This window comes from Pyrus communis, chromosome 12, assembly GCF_963583255.1.
Source record: "Pyrus communis chromosome 12, drPyrComm1.1, whole genome shotgun sequence".
In the NCBI taxonomy this organism is placed as follows: domain Eukaryota; kingdom Viridiplantae; phylum Streptophyta; class Magnoliopsida; order Rosales; family Rosaceae; genus Pyrus; species Pyrus communis.
The window spans coordinates 21,147,105-21,165,121 of record NC_084814.1 but is presented as its reverse complement, the minus strand read 5'-3'; the positions used below and the strand labels follow the sequence as shown (position 1 = coordinate 21,165,121).

The window sequence follows — 18,017 nt, the reverse complement described above, 5'->3', positions numbered from 1 at the left end:
AATCCTGACATATCTCTAAAAATAAAAAAATAAAAATCTCATATACTTTGTGTGTGCCCATATGCTAGTATATATTAACATAAGAGAAATATATGCTGTAGAATTTTCTATTTTATTTATATTATAATATGTGTATTATTTTCTTTATTTGCATAACAAGGCCTTTTCTACGAGTGAAAATTGTCTGTTTTTTTTTTTTAATCATGTACTTAGTTAGCTGAATCCTTAAAATTATGGATCAAATCACATAACACAAATAAGATATCAGTTATACACCACCAAGTCATATTGTGCTAATTTATATAACAGGAGTATATTGACACTTTGACGACCGTGCTGATTGTACAATACTAAGTAAAAAAAACTTACACACATCTTTGTATATTGGCACAAGAAACCACAATACCAATATATGCCAATATTGTGTAAATTTCTCTCAAATAAAAATAATCAACCATATTATTCGTTATTATTATAATACGTCAATTATTCTGTATGCACATTAAAAACTTATTAAAAAAAAAGAAAGAAAAAAAAAATCCTCCAAAAGCGTTTTTCACGCACCAACGGACCAACTCCATTTTTACGTCCCTCTCGGTCAAAGATAGTCAGTTCATTTTCATATCTGAAAATTTTAGGGTTTTGAAATGTGGAGGGAGAATGGCACTCTCTGAAGCAACCTCTGTTGTTCCCCCAAATCCCGAAACCCCCAGCACCAACCACGCTCATTCCGACCAGGGGTCTCTGCCTTCCTCCCCAGATCCCGATCCCACACCATCTGATCTAGATCATGCGGTCCTCGATGAGCTTCAGAAACTGGATTTGAAAGAGCCGGTGGAGGAGGGGGATGGAGAACCTGATGAGTTGCAGAAGCTGGATTCGACAGAGAAGGTGGAGGAGGACGGAGTTGGTGAGTTGCAGAAGGTGGATTTGAAGGAGGAGGAGGACGGAGCTGGTGAGTTGCAGAAGGTGGATTTGAAGGAGGAGGAGGGCGGGGAGGGAGTGGAAGAAGAAGAGAAGAGTTCCGGTGAGAGAGAGGTTGAGATTTTAAACGGAGAGGAAAATGAGAGGCAGAGTGAGCAGAGTTGTCATAGCGACGGAGGAGGCGGAGGAGAAGGATGGGGAGGAAATCAGGGGTGGGAGGAGGATGGAGGTGAGGTGGAGGAGAAGAAGGCGGAGGAAACTCAGGAAAGTAACAGAAGGTATCAGTACCCGGTGAGGCCGGAAGCTGAAGACTGTTCGTATTATCTAAAGACCGGGTCTTGCAAATTTGGATCCAATTGCAAGTTTAATCACCCTGTTAGTAGGAAAACCAACCAGGTATGCCTCTTTTCTTTCGATTATTTAGTTGAAAGATTGGATTTTTTTGTTTATATTTGCCCAGCCTCTGTTAGTTTAAGCTGAAATTCTGCAGCAAAGCCATTTATGTGTTTGCATTTGTACGGTTGTAGCTGAAAATGGTGTTCTTTTTATTTACATGCATTTTCAATGAGATTTTGCGTTAAAGAATGGTGATGGCGAACTCTGAGTGGCTTAGACTGTATGATTAGAACATTTCTGCTATTGGTTCTCACTTTCGGTTTACTGGTGTTTTGATTTGTTCATATTGAAGGTGCCTAGGGAAAGGGTCAAGGATAAGGATGAGTTGGCAGAGAATCCAAGCCAGACGGAATGCAAGGTTATTATTGTTGTGATTCTCTGAAATTTTTATAATTGAAGTTATGGTTTTTACTGAAATTATTTGATCAAAATGTCACAAATCAGTATATTATGTTTTAGTTCGTGTATATGTTATCCTGGTGGTCATTGTTATGATGATGGGTTTTTTTCTGAGTCCGTTTGTCTAAAATATTAGGTTGGCATGCATAACCGAATAAAAAAGCTAAAATCTTCTATCTTGTAGCTAGTACTGAATCCTGAAATCTTGAACTTTATTTGCCTATATTGTATGGGGAGGCAAGTGATCTGTTTTGATCAAATTATAGCAAGTTGGTAACTGGTTAGCAAATCTCCACCGGATGGGTTTTCATCAAATTGTATGCTTTTTTCACAACGTTCTCTTATTTCGTTTATAAAGTAATTACAAATATGCTTTCAGATGTCAGTAACAGTTCTTCCCTTTGTGCCTTATATTCAAATATCTGCAATGTGTATGGTGGTGGACTGGTAACAGTTTCATGATGTTACAACACTTGAGCTTGTTGCAGTATTACTTGAGGTCAGGGGGATGCAAGTATGGGACAGATTGCAGATACAGCCACAGCAAATTGAAACCTTCTGTAGCTCCAGTTCTTGAGCTTAATTTTTTAGGCCTGCCAATTCGACCGGTATATACTTTATACCTAAATTTCTAAGTTTTGAGAAATTAATATGTAATCACCATTTTCAAGGTTTTATCTTAGCTTTTTATTTTTTATTTTTGGTTTTATAAAGCTATTATCATGTCTTGGTCGGTTTCTGTGAATATTTATGTTTACTTATTACAGGGTGAGAGAGAGTGCCCCTACTATATGCGAAATGGCTCCTGCAAGTATGCATCAAACTGCAGGTTTAACCACCCTGATCCTACAGCTATAGGAGGATCTGATCGCCCATCTGGATTTGGCAAAGATGGTCCTGCATTGTTACAAGTTGCATCACAATCAACAGTGGCACCGTGGTCTGCACCACGGCCATTGAATGAGGCTCCAATTTACACACCAATGATGATTCCACCACCTCAAGGGGTTTCTTCTCAAAATTCAGAATGGAATGGTTATCGGGTACTTTTACTTAGCACTCCTTTTTTATAGTCTCGTGTTTGAATAACTGTGATCACTTTGGTATACTAGTTAACAGTTTATGAGGGATAAGAGATCAAGATCTTTTTGTATGTTTAACTTGCTTATACTTTTTGGCCATGCTTTTTATTCATTTTTGGCTCATAAATCTAATAAGGGTTTTATCTCAAATGGTCCCTGAAATTGAAAATCAATCAATGTAGTCCCTGAAATTGGGTGTCTCAAATCAATGTGGTCCTTCTGTCACAATTCCGTTAAAAATTCTGTTATGTGCTGATGTGGCACATAATTGGGTTCCACCAATCTAATTAAATAATATAAAAATATTTAACTAATAGAAAACAAGTTTTTAGTGTTATATAATTAAAAATTTAAAAATGAAAAAGAAAAAAAGAAGAAGATGATGAAGTAAATGAATAAATTGGGATTCAAGCTTCAAGCTTGTAGCTTTCTGGCTTCTTGTTCGTGCTGGATTCGATTGAAATGGAAAAATATTATTTATTTATTTATTTATTTAATTTTCTATAATTTCTAATAGGGTTGAATTGTGTGGCTTCAAATTGGCTCGGTTTTGAGGCGTTCGCTGGTATGGGATTGGGTAGTTTATGGAATCCCAAGTTTTCCAAGATTGTTTTTCCTTCTTCGTTCTATCTTTCTGTTTATGTTTTTTTTGACTCGAAGATCTACGAAGAGCTTTGCCTGTTGGATTGGCCAATCATTTGATGAACAAGCAGAAGCTTGTCGCAATATAAGAATGGCTTCTTTTACTTTAGCTCGTTTCAGACTCCGACTCAGAAAGCAACGACGATTCGCACCTCCGTGTCACCTTCCTGAAATCCATTCTCGAATCACTCCAGGACGTGGACTCGACCTAGCCCGACTAGACCCGGACCCAGTTCCAGCTCGACCACACTGGCACCTACAAGGAAATTGTCCACTGCGGTTACATGTGCGACAGGACAGAGTGGGGTGGGACTGTAGTGATTGGTCGAGTGGGACGGGAAGAAGAATTGTTCATCTTTTTCTTCTTTTTTTCTTTTTCATTTTTATATTTTTAATTATATAAAACTAAAACTTGTTTTCTATTATTTAAATATTTTTATATTCACATGGTAATATTTAATTAGATTTGTGGGACCCGGTCATGTGTCACATCAACACATAACATAATTTTTAAAGGAATTTAGGCGGAAGGACCACATTGATTTGAGACATCCAATTTTAGGGACTGCATTGATTGATTTTCAATTTTAGGGACCATCTTGATGGGGTGGGTTAATTTCAGGGACCATTTGTGATAAAAACCCAACCAATAATTTGCTCATGCACAGATGCTATGAATTTTATCCTATAACCAGGACTTAAAGTTCCAAATAGTTTGACAAATTGCTGTCTGCAATAGTTGTAGTAATTTGTTTAGTTGATATTCCTGCGTACGAAGCTTGTTAATTGGCATCCGTATTAGTTTCTGATATCCCTAATATTAATTGTCATGCTAATTGTTTTTCTGTTTGCACCTTTAGGCTCCACCATTTATACCAGAAAGGAGCATGCCTGCACGTCCACTATATATGATGAACAACTCAGTGACTGAAACCAACGTCTACAAACAATATCCACACCAGAATCAAGTTGAAGAGTTCCCAGAAAGACCTGGCCAACGTGATTGCAGTTATTTCTTAAGAACGGGAGATTGCAAGTTTAAATCTAATTGCAAATATCACCATCCAAAAACTCAGACCGCCGTAGCCCCCCTATTCACTGAACTCAGTGACAAAGGCCTGCCGTTGAGACCAGTAAGCTCTTCTTTTGACCGTGTTTGGTAATGAGTTCCTGATTTCGGAATATGACCTTAGAAAGGGTTTTTTTTTCACTTTGTTCCTGAATCATAAAGATTATTGACTAATTGTTGTCTCCCCTTCCCTCGATGATGAGGGCGTCTGTTTGATTACATATTACATGATTGCATGTCATTGATCACACAAAATTTGTTTCAAAATCCAGGATCAGAACATTTGCACACATTACAGTCGCTTTGGCATTTGCAAATTTGGGCCAGCTTGTAAATTTGACCACTCGACACATATATCATCTTCAACTACATCTGGTCCTGATCATCAACTTCCTTTCGGTGACTGGGCGACTACTAATGGGGTGGGAATAGCTGGGAGCAGACGTGGAACTGATGGTACAAGTCAGCCGCAGCCCGTGCAATAAGTTATGCATGAATGCTTTCCTAGAGCACAGGATTCGCATCACCGAGGACATGTGTAATCTCTCTTTCGGTAAATTTAATCTTAGAAATGTATCAAACCTTTTCACGCGGATGACACGAACTTTTTAGTTGTGAATGAAACGTGTAAATGATTTCTTATCCATGTCACTTTACCGGAAAATACAAGTTTAGTCGGGGAATATCCTTTCAATTTCGTCGTCGTTGCCTATTCCCCGAGCATCTTCAAATGGCTTGGTTGTTGATGTCACTCCATGAATTTCTGCTGGCATCTTCTGTTGTGTATCGAACTTGTTGCGGCGTTTGCGTTGTCTGTTTCATGTAACATTGATTAAACTTGCATATAAAACACCAGTGAAAAAGACGAACCCATAGTACAAAATAACATGTTTGTAGGTCACAGCACCAGAGGGGACCTGTGAAGTTAACGGTGAACTCAGGTCATATAAGTCAATGAATACGTCAATTGAGGTTATATTAGTCAACTTTTGCCCCAAAATAAAAACCAAGGATAATCAAAATGATAGAGTAAGTGGTGTATTCAGTTGAGATTTTGAAATATTTTGAAAGTTATAAAATAGCTCAAAGTTTATTGGTTTATGATTCAGTTGGGATTTTGATACATTTTGAAAGTTGTAAAGTAGCTCAAAGCTTTGTCCGTTCATAATTCCGTCGTATCGAAGTATGAGTTGTTTAGGACCGTATAGACACTGTAGCCAGCGCATCCAAGTACATGAGTATCCGCTTTTCCAAAGAAGCTTTGGAGTCGAAAAGCAATCCAAACATGCCTCTGCTAGTAAAAGCCGACGACTGTGATTTAACCAGTCAAAACCCAGTTTCTACAAATAATCAACCAACTAAAACTCAATTTAATCCGTAATGATAATGTAGCTGCTAGTTGAAGGTTCAGAGCAAACCCAGCAACCCAGTTTCAGCCGCCGTCCCCGCCAGCACAAAAACTACCAATGTTGCCAACGGGTGTTCAGCAACCGGTGTCATTTACAGAGTTGGTCGAAATTTATAGGTACTATCGATCCGGACTGCAATCGGAACTCCTTGAAGGCGTCGCCGTTCCCCTAAATCCCATTAACAACAACCCCGTCGATGATCAAGGTGGTCATCCACAGTCTATTCCGTCTCCTGCGCCGTCCGATCTCGATCCTGAAATAGTTGATTTGATTCGGACACTCGATCCCGCCGTGATCGAATGGATTAGGAATCCCGACCCTGCCTTCCTCGATGAGATTCGGAAGAGTCGGGAATTGAGGTTGAAGGAAAAGGAGGAAAAAGAAGAAGGCAAGGAGAGAGAGACTCAAGAGGAAACTGAGAAGGAGAGAGAGAGCGAAAAGAGCGAAAGCGGCAGCGGGGGAGGAGGGAATGAGAGCGGTGGTGAGGTGGTGAAGGAGGTTGTTGAGGAGAGTAGCACAAGTAAGCGCTCTCGGAGAAGGAAAAACAGGCTGGTATATCACTCGTCTTTCGCATTTAGCAATTGCATATGTATGTTTAGGGTTGAAAGATTGAGGCTTTTCGTGTTTTCCGGCCTCACCTCTCATTGTTTGAGCTGAGAAATGCATGTATGCATGTGTTATAGTATAAAGAATGTGTTAATCGGTTAGTTTATTATGCCGTGACGATGATGTTTGTCAGCGGGATTGACTCGAAATGGAGACACATCATATTTGTTAAAGATGAAGATTTTCTTTCACATGCATCTTTGTAGTGAAATTTGTACGTGAAAAATGGGGACCTTGGGCCTGCATTTAGTGTTTGAGACAGTAATGCATCTGGCCTTGTATGATTGCATTAAGTATTTGTGTTGTTGGTGCTCACTTTGTGTTTCTTGGTGTTTTGAACTATATCATATTTATTAGATGAAGCTGTCCAAGGACAAGGCAATGCAGGGGGAAGAGTTGGCAGAGAAGCAAGACCAGACCGAAAGCAAGGTTATTATCTATCCGAATTCCGAAGTTCTGGTTTTCACAGCAAGTGCTTGGTTTTCATGTTTTACATCATTAAGTTTGTTTTGCTTTGCATATTTGGTTTCAAATAGTATCTTCACTTTTTGTATATAGCATTTGCATGTGTGTTTATGGTTGAAAGACAGACATTTCATGTTTTTTAGGCCCCAGCTCTCATTGTTTCAGCTGAGAAATGCATGCATGCATATGTTATAGTGTAAAGTATATGTTAATTGGTTAGTTTATTGTGCTGCCGTTGACTCGAAATGGAGGCATTTATCAGAATTGTTAGAGATGAAGTTTTTCTTTCACATGCATCTTTATGGTGAAATTTGTCCGCGAAACATCAGGACTTTGGATTAACAAAAAAAATTGGGACTTTGGGCCTGCATTTAGTGTTTGAAACGTTAATGCATCTGGCCTTGTATGATAGCAGGAAATGTTTGTTGGTGACTTTGTGTTGAAGGTGTCTAAGGACAAGGCAAAGCCAAGGGAAGAGTTGGCAGAAAAGCAAGACCCGACTGAAAGCAAGGTTATTATCTATTTGAGGTTATGATTTGACAGCAAATTGCTTGGTTTTCATGTTTTCTGTCATTATGTTTGTTTTTACTCTGCATATTTGGTTTCAAGTAGTATCTTAACTTTTTGTATTTAGCATTTGCATATGCATGTTTATGGTTGGAAGATTGAGACTTTCCGTGTTTTCCCGGCCTTAGCTTTCATTGTTTCAGTTGAGAAATGAATGCATGCATATGTTATAGTCAGTTCGTTTAATATGCTGCGATGATGATCTTTGTTAGCAGAATTGACTTGAAATGTAGGCGCAAATCATATTTGTTAGAGGTGATGTTTTCTTTCATGTGCATATTTGTTCTGAAATTTGTACGTTAAAAATGGGGACTTTGAATTAACAAAAAAAAATGGGGACTTTGGGTATGCATTTAGCGTTTGAGACTTTAATGCATATGGCCTTGTATGATTGCAGGAAATATTTGTATTTTTTTTGTGCTCACTTTGTGTTTCTTGGTGTTTTATCATATTTATCAGGAGGTGTCTAAGGACAAGGCAAAGCAGCGGGAAGAGTTGGTGGAGAAGCAATTCCAGACCGAAAGCAAGGTTAATATCAATCCGAAGTTCTGGTTTTTAACTTTTTGCTGCAACTACTTGGTTTTCCTGCTTTACATCATTAAGATTGTTTTACTTTGCATATTTGGTGTCATGTACTATCTTAACATTTTGTATTTAGCATTTGCATATGTATGTTTATGGTTGAAAGATTGAGACTATTCGTGTTTACCCAGCCTCAGCTCTGATTGGTTCAGCTAAGAAATGCATGTACGCATCTGTTATAGCGAAAAGAATGTGTTAATCGGTTCGTTTATTATGCCACGATGATGATTTTTCCAGCGGCATTGACTCAAAATGGAGGCGCATATCATATTTTTTGGAGATGATATTTCTCTTTCACATGCATCTTCATGGTGAAGTTTGTACATGAAAAGATTGGGATTTTTGATAAACAAAAAAAATTGAGACTTTGAGCCCGCATTTAGTGTTTGAGACATTAATGCATCCGGCCTTGTATGATTGCAGGAAATATTTGTGTTGTTGATGCTCACTTTGTGTTTCTTGGTGTTTTGAACTTTATCAAATTTATTAGAAGAAGGTGTCAAAGGACAAGGCAAAGCAGAGGGAAGAGTTGGCAGTGAAGCAAGACCAGACCGAAAGCAAGGTTATTATCTATCCATAGTTCTGGTTTTCAATGCAACTGCTTTTAATGTTTTGCATCATTAAGTTTGTTTTACTTTGCATATATGATTTCAAGTAGTATCTTAACTTTTTGTATTTAGCATTTTCATATGTATGTTTATTGTTGAAAGATTGAGACTTTTCTTGTTTTCCCGACTTCAGCTCTCATTGTTTCAACTGAGAAATGCATGTATGCATGTGTTATGGTGTAAAGAATGTTATAACCGGTTAGTTTATTAAGCTGCGATCATGATCTTTGTCAGCAGAATTGACTTGAAATGGAGGCACATGTCATATTTGTTAGAGATGATGTTTTCATTCATAATTTCATATGCATCTTTTTGGTGAAAATTGTATGTGAAAATTTGGGACTTTGGAATAACAAAAAAATTTGGACTTTGGGCCACGATTTAGTATTTGAGATTTAATACATTTGGCCTTTATGATTGCGTGAAATATTTATTTTGTTGATGCTCCCCTTGTGTTTCTTGGTGTTTTGAACTTTATCCATTTAATAGAAGATGTCTAAGGAGAAAGCAAAGCAGAGGGAAGAGTTTGCAGAGAACCAAGACCAGACCGAAATCAAGGTTATTATCTATCCGAAGTTCTTTTTTACTGCAACTGCTTGGTTTTCATGTTTTACATCATTAAGTTTGTTTTACTTTGCTTATATGGTTTCAAGTAGTATCTTAACTTTGTGCATTTAGCACTTGCATATGTATGTTTATGGTTGAAAGATTGAGACTTATTCGTGTTTTCCCGCCCTCAGCTCTCATTGTTTTAGCTGAGGAATGCATGAATGCATGTGTTATAGTCTAAAGAATGTGTTAATTGGTTAGTTTATTATGCACCGATTGATGATATTTGTCAGCAGGAATTGACTCAAAATGGAGGCACATATCATATTTGTAGAGATGATGTTTTTCATTCACATGCAACTTTTTTCGTGAAATTTGTACATGAAAAATTTGGACTTTGGATTAACAAAAAGAATCGGGACTTTGGGCCTGCATTTAGCGTTTGAGACATTAATGCTTATGGCCTTCTATGATTGCATAAATTATTTGTGTTTTTGGTGTGCATTTTGTGTTTCTTGGTATTTTGAACTTTATCATATTTTTTGGACGAAGGTGTCTAAGGACAAGGCAAAGCAGACGGAAGAGTTGGCAGAGAAGCAAGACCAGACTGAAAGCAAGGTCATTATCTATCCAAAGTTCTGGTTTTGAACTTTTTACTGCAACTGCTTGGTTTTCATGTTCTACATCATTGAGTTTGTTTTACTTCGCATATTTTGTTTCAAGTAGTATCTTAACTTTTTGTATTTAGCATTTGCATATGTATGTTTATGGTTGAAAGATTGAGACTTTTCGTGTTTAGCTCTCTTTGTTTCATGCTTTAGCTGAAAAGTGCATGTATGCATGTGTTATAGTGTAAAGAATGTGTTGATCGGTTAGTCTATTATGCCGTGATGATGATCTTTGTCAGCGAAATTGACTCAAAATGGAGGCACTATTTTTTGTTAGAGATGAAGTTTTTCTTTTACATGCATCTTTGTCGTGAAATTTGTACTTGAAAATTCGGGACTTTGGATTAACAAAAAAAATGGGGACTTTGGGCCTGCATTTAGCGTTTGCGAAATTAATGCATCTGGCCTTGTATGATTGCAGGAAATATTTGTGTTGTTGGTGCTCACTTTGTGTTTCTTTGTGTTTTGAACTTTATCATATTTATTAGAAGAAGCTGTCTAAGGACAAGGCAAAGCAGAAGGAAGAGTTGGCAGAGAGGCAAGACCAGACCGAAAGCAAGGTTCTTATCTATCTGATGTTCTGGTTTTTTACTGCAACTACTTGGTTTTCATGTTTAACATCATTAAGTTAGTTTTACTTTGCATATTTGGTTTCAAGTTGTATCTTAAATTTTTGTATTTAACATTTGCATATGTATGTTTATGGTTGAATGATTGAGACTTTCCGTGTTTTCCGGGCCTTAATTCTTATTGTCTCAGCTGAGAAATGCATGTATGCATGTGCTATAGTGTAATTAAAGAATGTGTTAATCGTTAGTTTGTTATGCCACGATGATGATTTTTGTTAGCAGAATTGGCTCGAAATGGCAGCACATATCATATTTGTTAAGAGATTTCACATGCTTGGTGAAATTTGTACATGAAAACTTCGGACCTTGGATTAACAAAAAAAATGGGGACTTTGGGCCTGCATTTAGCGTTTGAGACATTAATGCTTATGGCCTTCTATGATTGCATGAAATATTTGTGTTTTCGGTGCTCATTTTGTGTTTCTTGGCATTTTGAACTTTATCATATTTATTAGATGAAGGTGTCTAAGGACAAGGCAAAGCAAAGGGAAGAGTTGGCAGAGAAGCAAGACCAGACTGAAAGCAAGGTAATTATCTATCCGAAGTTCTGGTTTTGAACTTTTAACTGCAACTGTTTGGTTTTCATGTTTTACATCATTAAGATTGTTTTACTTCGCCTATTTTGTTTCAAGTGGTTTCTTAACTTTTTGTATTTAGCATTTGCATATCTATGTTTATGGTTGAAAGATTGAGACTTTTCGTGTTTTCCCGGCCTCAACTCTCAATTTTTCAGGCTTTAGCTGAGAAATGCATGTATGCATGTGTTATAGTGTAAAGAATGTGTTGATTGGTTTGTTTATTACGCTGTGTTGATGATCTTTGTCAGTGCAATTGACTCAAAAAATCGAAATGGAGGCACTTATCATATTGGTTAGAGATGACATTTTCTTTCACATGCATCTTTGTGGTGAAATTTGTACTTGAAAAATCAGTACTTTGGGTCTGCATTTAGCGTTTTAGACATTAATGCATATGGCCTTTTATGATTGTAGGAAATATTTGTATTGTTGGTGCTCACTTTGTGTTTCTTGCTGTTTTGAACTTTATCATATTTATTAGAAGAAGGTGTCTAAGGACGAGGCAAAGCAGAGGGGAGAGTTGGCAGAGAAGCAAGGCCAGACCAAAAACAAGGTTATTATCTATCCGAAGTTCTGGTTTTGAACTTTTTACTGCAATTGCTTGGTTTTCATGTTTACATCATTAAGTTTGTTTTACTTTGCATATTTGGTTTCAAGTAGTATCTTAACTTTTTGTATTTAGCATTTGCATATATTTGTTTATGGTTGAAGGATTGAGACTTTTCATGTTTAGCTCTCTTTGTTTCGTGCTTTAGCTGAAAAATGCGTGTATGCATGTGTTATAGTGTAAAGAATGTGTTAATCGGTTAGTTTATTATGTCGTGATGATGATCTTTGTCAGTGGAATTGACTCGAAATGAAGCACTTGTCATATTTGTTAGAGATGGTGCTTTTCTTTCACATGCATCTTTGTGGTGAAATTTGTACGTGAAAATTGGTACTTCGGATTAACTGAAAAATCGCGACTTTGGACCTGCATTTAATGTTTGAAACATTAATGCATTGACTGGATGAAATATTTGTGTTGGTGGTGCTCACTTTGTGTTTCTTGGTGTTTTCAACTTTATCATATTGTTTAGAAGGTGTTTAAGGACAGTGCAAAGCAGAGGGGAGAGTTGGCAGAGAAGCAAGGCCAGACCAAAAACAAGGTTATTATCTATCCGAAGTTCTGGTTTTGAACTTTTTACTGCAATTGCTTGGTTTTCATGTTTACATCATTAAGTTTGTTTTACTTTGCATATTTGGTTTCAAGTAGTATCTTAACTTTTTGTATTTAGCATTTGCATATGTTTGTTTATGGTTGAAGGATTGAGACTTTTCGTGTTTAGCTCTCTTTGTTTCGTGCTTTAGCTGAATAATGCATGTATGGATGTGTTAATAGTGTAAAGAATGTGTTAATCGGTTAGTTTATTATGTCGTGATGATGATCTTTGTCAGTGGAATTGACTCGAAATGAAGCACTTGTCATATTTGTTAGAGATGATGTTTTTTCTTTTTCACATGCATCTTTGTGGTGAAATTTGTATGTGAAAATTGGTACTTAAGATTAACTGAAAAATCACGACTTTGGACCTGCATTTAATGTTTGAAACATTAATGCATCTGGCCTTGTATGACTGGATGAAATATTTGTGTTGTTGGTGCTCACCTTGTGTTTCTTGGTGTTTTCAACTTTATCATCTTGTTTAGAAGGTGTTTAAGGACAATGCAAAGCAGAGGGAAGAGTTGGCAGAGAAGCAAGGCCAGACCAAAAACAAGGTTATTATCTATCCAAAGTTCTGGTTTTGAACTTTTTACTGCAATTGCTTGGTTTTCATGTTTACATCATTAAGTTTGTTTTACTTTGCATATTTGGTTTCAAGTAGTATCTTAACTTTTTGTATGTAGCATTTGCATATGTATGTTTATGGTTGAAGGATTGAGACTTTTCGTGTTTAGCTCTCTTTGTTTCGTGCTTTAGCTGAAAAATGCATGTATGCATGTGTTATAGTGTAAAGAATGTGTTAATTGGTTAGTTTATTATGCCGTGATGATGATCTTTGTCAGTGGAATTGACTCGAAATGAAGCAACTGTCATATTTGTTAGAGATGATGTTTTTGTTTAACATGCATCTTTGTGGTGAAATTTGTTCGTGAAAATTGGTACTTCGGATTAACTGAAAAATGGCAACTTTGGACCTGCATTTAGTGTTTGAAACATTAATGCATCTGGCCTTGTATGACTGGATGAAGTATTTGTGTTGTTGGTGCTCACTTTGTGTTTCTTGGTGTTTTCAACTTTATCATATTGTTTAGAAGGTGTCTAAGGACAAGGCAAAGCAAAGGGGAGAGTTGGCAGAGAAGCAAGGCCAGACCAAAAACAAGGTTATTATCTATCCGAAGTTCTGGTTTTGAACTTTTTACTGCAATTGCTTGGTTTTCATGTTTACATCATTAAGTTTATTTTACTTTGCATATTTGGTTTCAAGTAGTGTCTTAACTTTTTGTACTTAGCATTTGCATATGCATGTTTATGGTTGAAAGATTGAGACTTTTGGTGTTTATCTCTCTTTGTTTGATGCTTTAGCAGAAAAATGCATGTATGCATGTGTTATAGTGTAAAGAATGTGAATCGGTTAATTTATTATGCCGTGATGATGATCTTTGTCAGTGGAATTGACTCGAAATGAAGCACTAGTCATATTTGTTAGAGATGATGTTTTTCTTTCACATGCATCTCTGTGGTGAAATTTGTACGTGAATATTGGTACTTCGGATTAACTGAAAAATGGTGACTTTGGACCTGCATTTAGTGTTTGGAACATTAATGCATCGGGCCTTGTACGACTGGATGAAATATTTGTGTTGTTGGTGCTCACTTTGTGTTTCTTGGTGTTTTCAACTATATTATATTTGTTTAGATGGTGTCTACGGACATGGCAAAGCAGAGTGAAGAGTTGACAGAGAAGCAAGACCAGACCGGAAGCAAGATTATTATCTGTCCGAAGTTCTGGTTTTGAACTTCAATTGCTTGGTTTTCATGCCTTACATCCTTAAGTTTTCTTTTACTTTTCATATTTGGTCTCACGTAGTATCTTAACTCTTTCTGTTTTGAGTGACGATGGGGCTTCTCATATGGTTTATCTGAAAGCTAGTAGGTTAGCATGCACAACTGAACATGATCAACTCATAGGCGACGTATCTTAAACCTTTTATCTTGTAGCTAACTATAGAACGATGAGGGTCTTGAACGTGATCAACTTATAGTCAATGTGTTTTCATGACAATTTTATGGTGTTACATTACAATCACATATTCCTTTTTATACAGGATTACAATTAATTTTTAAATTGTGAATGACATTTCTTTCCCTTTGTAGCCTACTATTCAAATCTGTGCAATGTGCATGGCGGCCTAGTAACAGTTTCATGATGTTAATATAACACTTGAGCTTGTTGCAGTATTGCCCAGGACAATGTAAAGGGGAACCCTCTGTAGCTCCAGCTCTGGAACTTAACTTTTTGGGCCTGCCAATTCGTCCGGTATAAACTCTCGGTTTGATCTGCAAAAATATGAGGAATGAATATCTAAGATTTTGTCTTTGCTATTTTCTTAGTCTGTTGGAGCTACTATCAAGTGTCCATGTATTCGCTGAATAATTATTTTAACGTATTACAGGGGATGGCAGATTGTTTGCACTATATGCAAACTGGCACTTGCAGGTATGAAAACAGCTGCTTGTTTAATCACCCTGATCCTACACCTTTAGAAGAATCTCGCCCACAATCCACTTATGAATCTCATGGGATTCATTCCGAAACTGCAGAATGGAATGATGTCATCACTCCGGTATTATAGTCTTGTGTTTATTTACCTCTCATGATTTTGATGTACGAATTACCATTTTTTTAGGGATAATAGTCGGATTTTTCGTGTTTTGACTTCTTTCTTTTCCTTCTCATGCCCTTTGAACGTCTGGAAGTAGAGCTGGGACTGATGCTACAATTCCGCAACAGCATGAGTTATAAGTTTTGCATGAAACGCCAGCTAGAGGAGTTAATCGTTTTGTTATTTTTAACTTGGAAATGTTCAAACCTTGTCACCCAGCTGCCAGCGGTCTTTCGGATGTAAGAACTTAATTGAAGCCGGAAAATGTAAATCATTTCGTAGTTGAAGTGATTTTACTAGAATATACAGGTTAAATTTGGGGAGTATCCTCTCAACTTTGCTTTGTGGTTATGGTGTCTTCCAATAATCTTTGATTTGCTTGTTGGATAATCCTACCTACAGAAGTGATTGTGTTAACTATTGACCTCCAAACCAAACAAACCCCAACAAAGGGGTAGAATTGCTGGACGAACTCAAACATTTTGTTTTTTGAACCAAGTTAGTGTCTACATAGAGATTATTTGATCCTCTCATCGCGAAGAATAATTCGACGGGACAAAAAGATTTGATGATCCTCGACGACAATGAGCAAAACAAACGAGAGTGCCCGAAGAATTTATGAGGTTTGACAAAAAAAAAACTGGTGTATGTGCCTCCTCCTGAAGTGAATTTGTCAACCCTTCTCATTTGATGTGTAGAATTAGACTTGATAATTTGCTATTTTAAGATATGGTGAAGTAAGAAATGAAGGTCGTTGTGAATGATTCTTCATCTGGGGACGGGATTAGAAGGGATAAGTTACAAGAGATGTTGGTATCCTACCATTTTGTGGGGGGTTGAAAATGATATGTTTTCTTCACTCTGCACTTCATCTTCTACCTTTTAATTTGGACAAAACTTCTTTGTTTCTTCCGTCCTTCAACATGCTTGAATTTACTGTGTTACCAAATCAAATCCAATCTTAGGCACCAAGTGAGCTCTCGGACTTGGGGAGTGGGATGATCAGATTGATACAAGGTAAGGTCCTGTAACAAGCCAGAAGCAACTGCTGCAAACCTAAATAAAGTGACATACTTGTGCCCAATTATTTAACTGAGAACCGCACAATACACACACACACACACACACACATATACATACATACATATATATATATAGACAGACCTTGTATGAGCATGAGTATGAGTATGAATATGTGCCTTACCTTGTAACAAGCCAGAAGCAACTGCTGCAAACCTAAATAAAGTGACATACTTGTGCCCAAGTATTTAACTGAGAACCGAACAATACACACACACACACACACACACACACACACACACACACACACACATATACATACATACACACACACACACACACACACACACACACACACATATACATACATACACACACATATACATACATACACACACATATACATACATACATACATATATATATATACATACATACATATATATATACATACATACATGTATATATATATATACATACATACATATATATATATATACATACATACATATATATACATACATACATATATATATACATACATACATATATATATACATACATATATATATATATATATAGACAGACATAGGGGAATATGAGCATGAGTATGAGTATGAATATGTGGATTAAGTTATTTGATTCAAGATTAAATATGAAGTCCTTATTGGGAGTGGATTTGTAATCCATGTCATGCTGAAACACTGTGTGTTGAATTGGTTGTCTACATGGATTTTAACAGGGGAATCCTTTGTAGGACTTGGCTAGGATTATGATATACATATATATATATATATATATATATATATATATATAAAGTGGCCTTTGCTCTCACAGTTACCGTGCTCTATTCTTTTGAAATAATCTTCGAATTCATCTACAGGTAATGTGTTTGTTATATGTTCAAAGGTTTATGAACGTGGTTTTGTGTTTGAAGTTCTGTGATTCATATTATATGTTTATGGGAATATGTTTATGTTAACATGTGGCATCAGAGCCTAGACTACATTCTATGAATTCAGTCTTGAAATTGAGTGGTTCGTAAGTTAAAAAAAAAAAGAAAAAAAAACCAAATTAGTTCAAGGAAATTTAACATTATGTGATATTATTGATTGAAGTTTCTTTGTAAAGGACTAACTACTCGCAATTAAGATTACTATTATTTTCATATCTTGCAAAATTCTCATCTGCAGCATGCATGAGACACTTGAGAACTGTCTATTGTTGCATATCTTATTGTGATCTTCTAAGTTCTCGATGAATTAGTCATTCTATGTATGATTGTCAACTATGTGTTGATAAGTCTGTATGTATGAATCATTGATGTAAGTTTTGATGTGCGAACTGCAAAAGGAAATCAGGAACCTAGTTGGTTCATGATTGTGATTTCATCTGCAGTGTCTGCAATATCCTTGAAGACTTTGAACTTGGAAAATATCCCAATTATCATTGGAGGGACTAACTACAGAATATGGAGGAGAGAAATTGGATTGTTATTGACAATCAATGAGTATGAGATTGTCATTGATACTCCAAGACCAATGATCACATATCAAAGTACTAGAGCTGAGAAGACTGATCATGGAAGGTGGACAAAAGCTGACAAAGTGGCACTTTCTATCCTGGAGAGTGGTATGACTGATACAGTTCGTGGAGGCATTAAGAAACATGATTTAGCAACTAATTACTTGAAGGCTATTGAGAAAAAATTCATAGAGTCACAGAAAGCAGAGATCAGCCAATATATGTCGCTGCTAACAACTTACAAAATTGATAATTCTGGTTCAATCATGGACCATAGTATGAAAATGATTGACGCTGCAAAGAAGTTGAATTCAATGGATGTTAGCATTGGAGAAAAGCAGTTGGTTTTCATGATTCTTCAAGCTCTCCCATTCAAGTACTCTCAACTAAAGGTGTCTTATAATAATACACATGACAAGAGTTGGGATGTAGA

The 18,017-nt window shown here is 36.6% G+C and overlaps 2 protein-coding genes across 30 annotated transcripts in view; both read left to right on the top strand.

The window, feature by feature from the left end:
• The first annotated feature begins 593 nt into the window (after positions 1–593).
• LOC137710568 (zinc finger CCCH domain-containing protein 67-like) lies at positions 594–5,206 on the top strand. The gene is made up of 6 exons (XM_068449634.1): positions 594–1,320; positions 1,613–1,678; positions 2,208–2,327; positions 2,487–2,762; positions 4,304–4,576; positions 4,785–5,206. The coding sequence occupies exons 1-6, from the start codon at positions 661–663 to the stop codon at positions 4,995–4,997; spliced, it is 1,608 nt and encodes a 535-aa protein (XP_068305735.1). The 5' UTR covers positions 594–660; the 3' UTR covers positions 4,998–5,206.
• Positions 5,207–5,660: 454 nt separating this feature from the next.
• The window catches only part of LOC137710392 (uncharacterized), a 31,537-nt gene continuing 19,180 nt past the window's right edge, over positions 5,661–18,017 (top strand). For 4 of the 29 annotated variants that reach the window (XM_068449374.1, XM_068449369.1, XM_068449371.1 and 1 more), the window contains exons 1-12: positions 5,666–6,473; positions 6,885–6,956; positions 7,405–7,503; positions 8,019–8,087; positions 8,632–8,703; positions 9,239–9,307; positions 9,851–9,916; positions 10,455–10,526; positions 11,051–11,122; positions 11,655–11,726; positions 12,253–12,321; positions 12,863–12,931. In XM_068449374.1, the coding sequence (XP_068305475.1) occupies positions 5,979–6,473; positions 6,885–6,956; positions 7,405–7,503; positions 8,019–8,087; positions 8,632–8,703; positions 9,239–9,307; positions 9,851–9,916; positions 10,455–10,526; positions 11,051–11,122; positions 11,655–11,726; positions 12,253–12,321; positions 12,863–12,931 (1,296 nt within the window). In that variant the 5' untranslated portion in view covers positions 5,666–5,978. Of the gene's footprint in view, positions 6,474–6,884; positions 6,957–7,404; positions 7,504–8,018; positions 8,088–8,631; positions 8,704–9,238; positions 9,308–9,850; positions 9,917–10,454; positions 10,527–11,050; positions 11,123–11,654; positions 11,727–12,252; positions 12,322–12,862; positions 12,932–18,017 lie in introns of all 29 variants that reach the window. The other 25 variants (XM_068449378.1, XM_068449367.1, XM_068449364.1 and 22 more) reach the window with 20 other exon arrangements.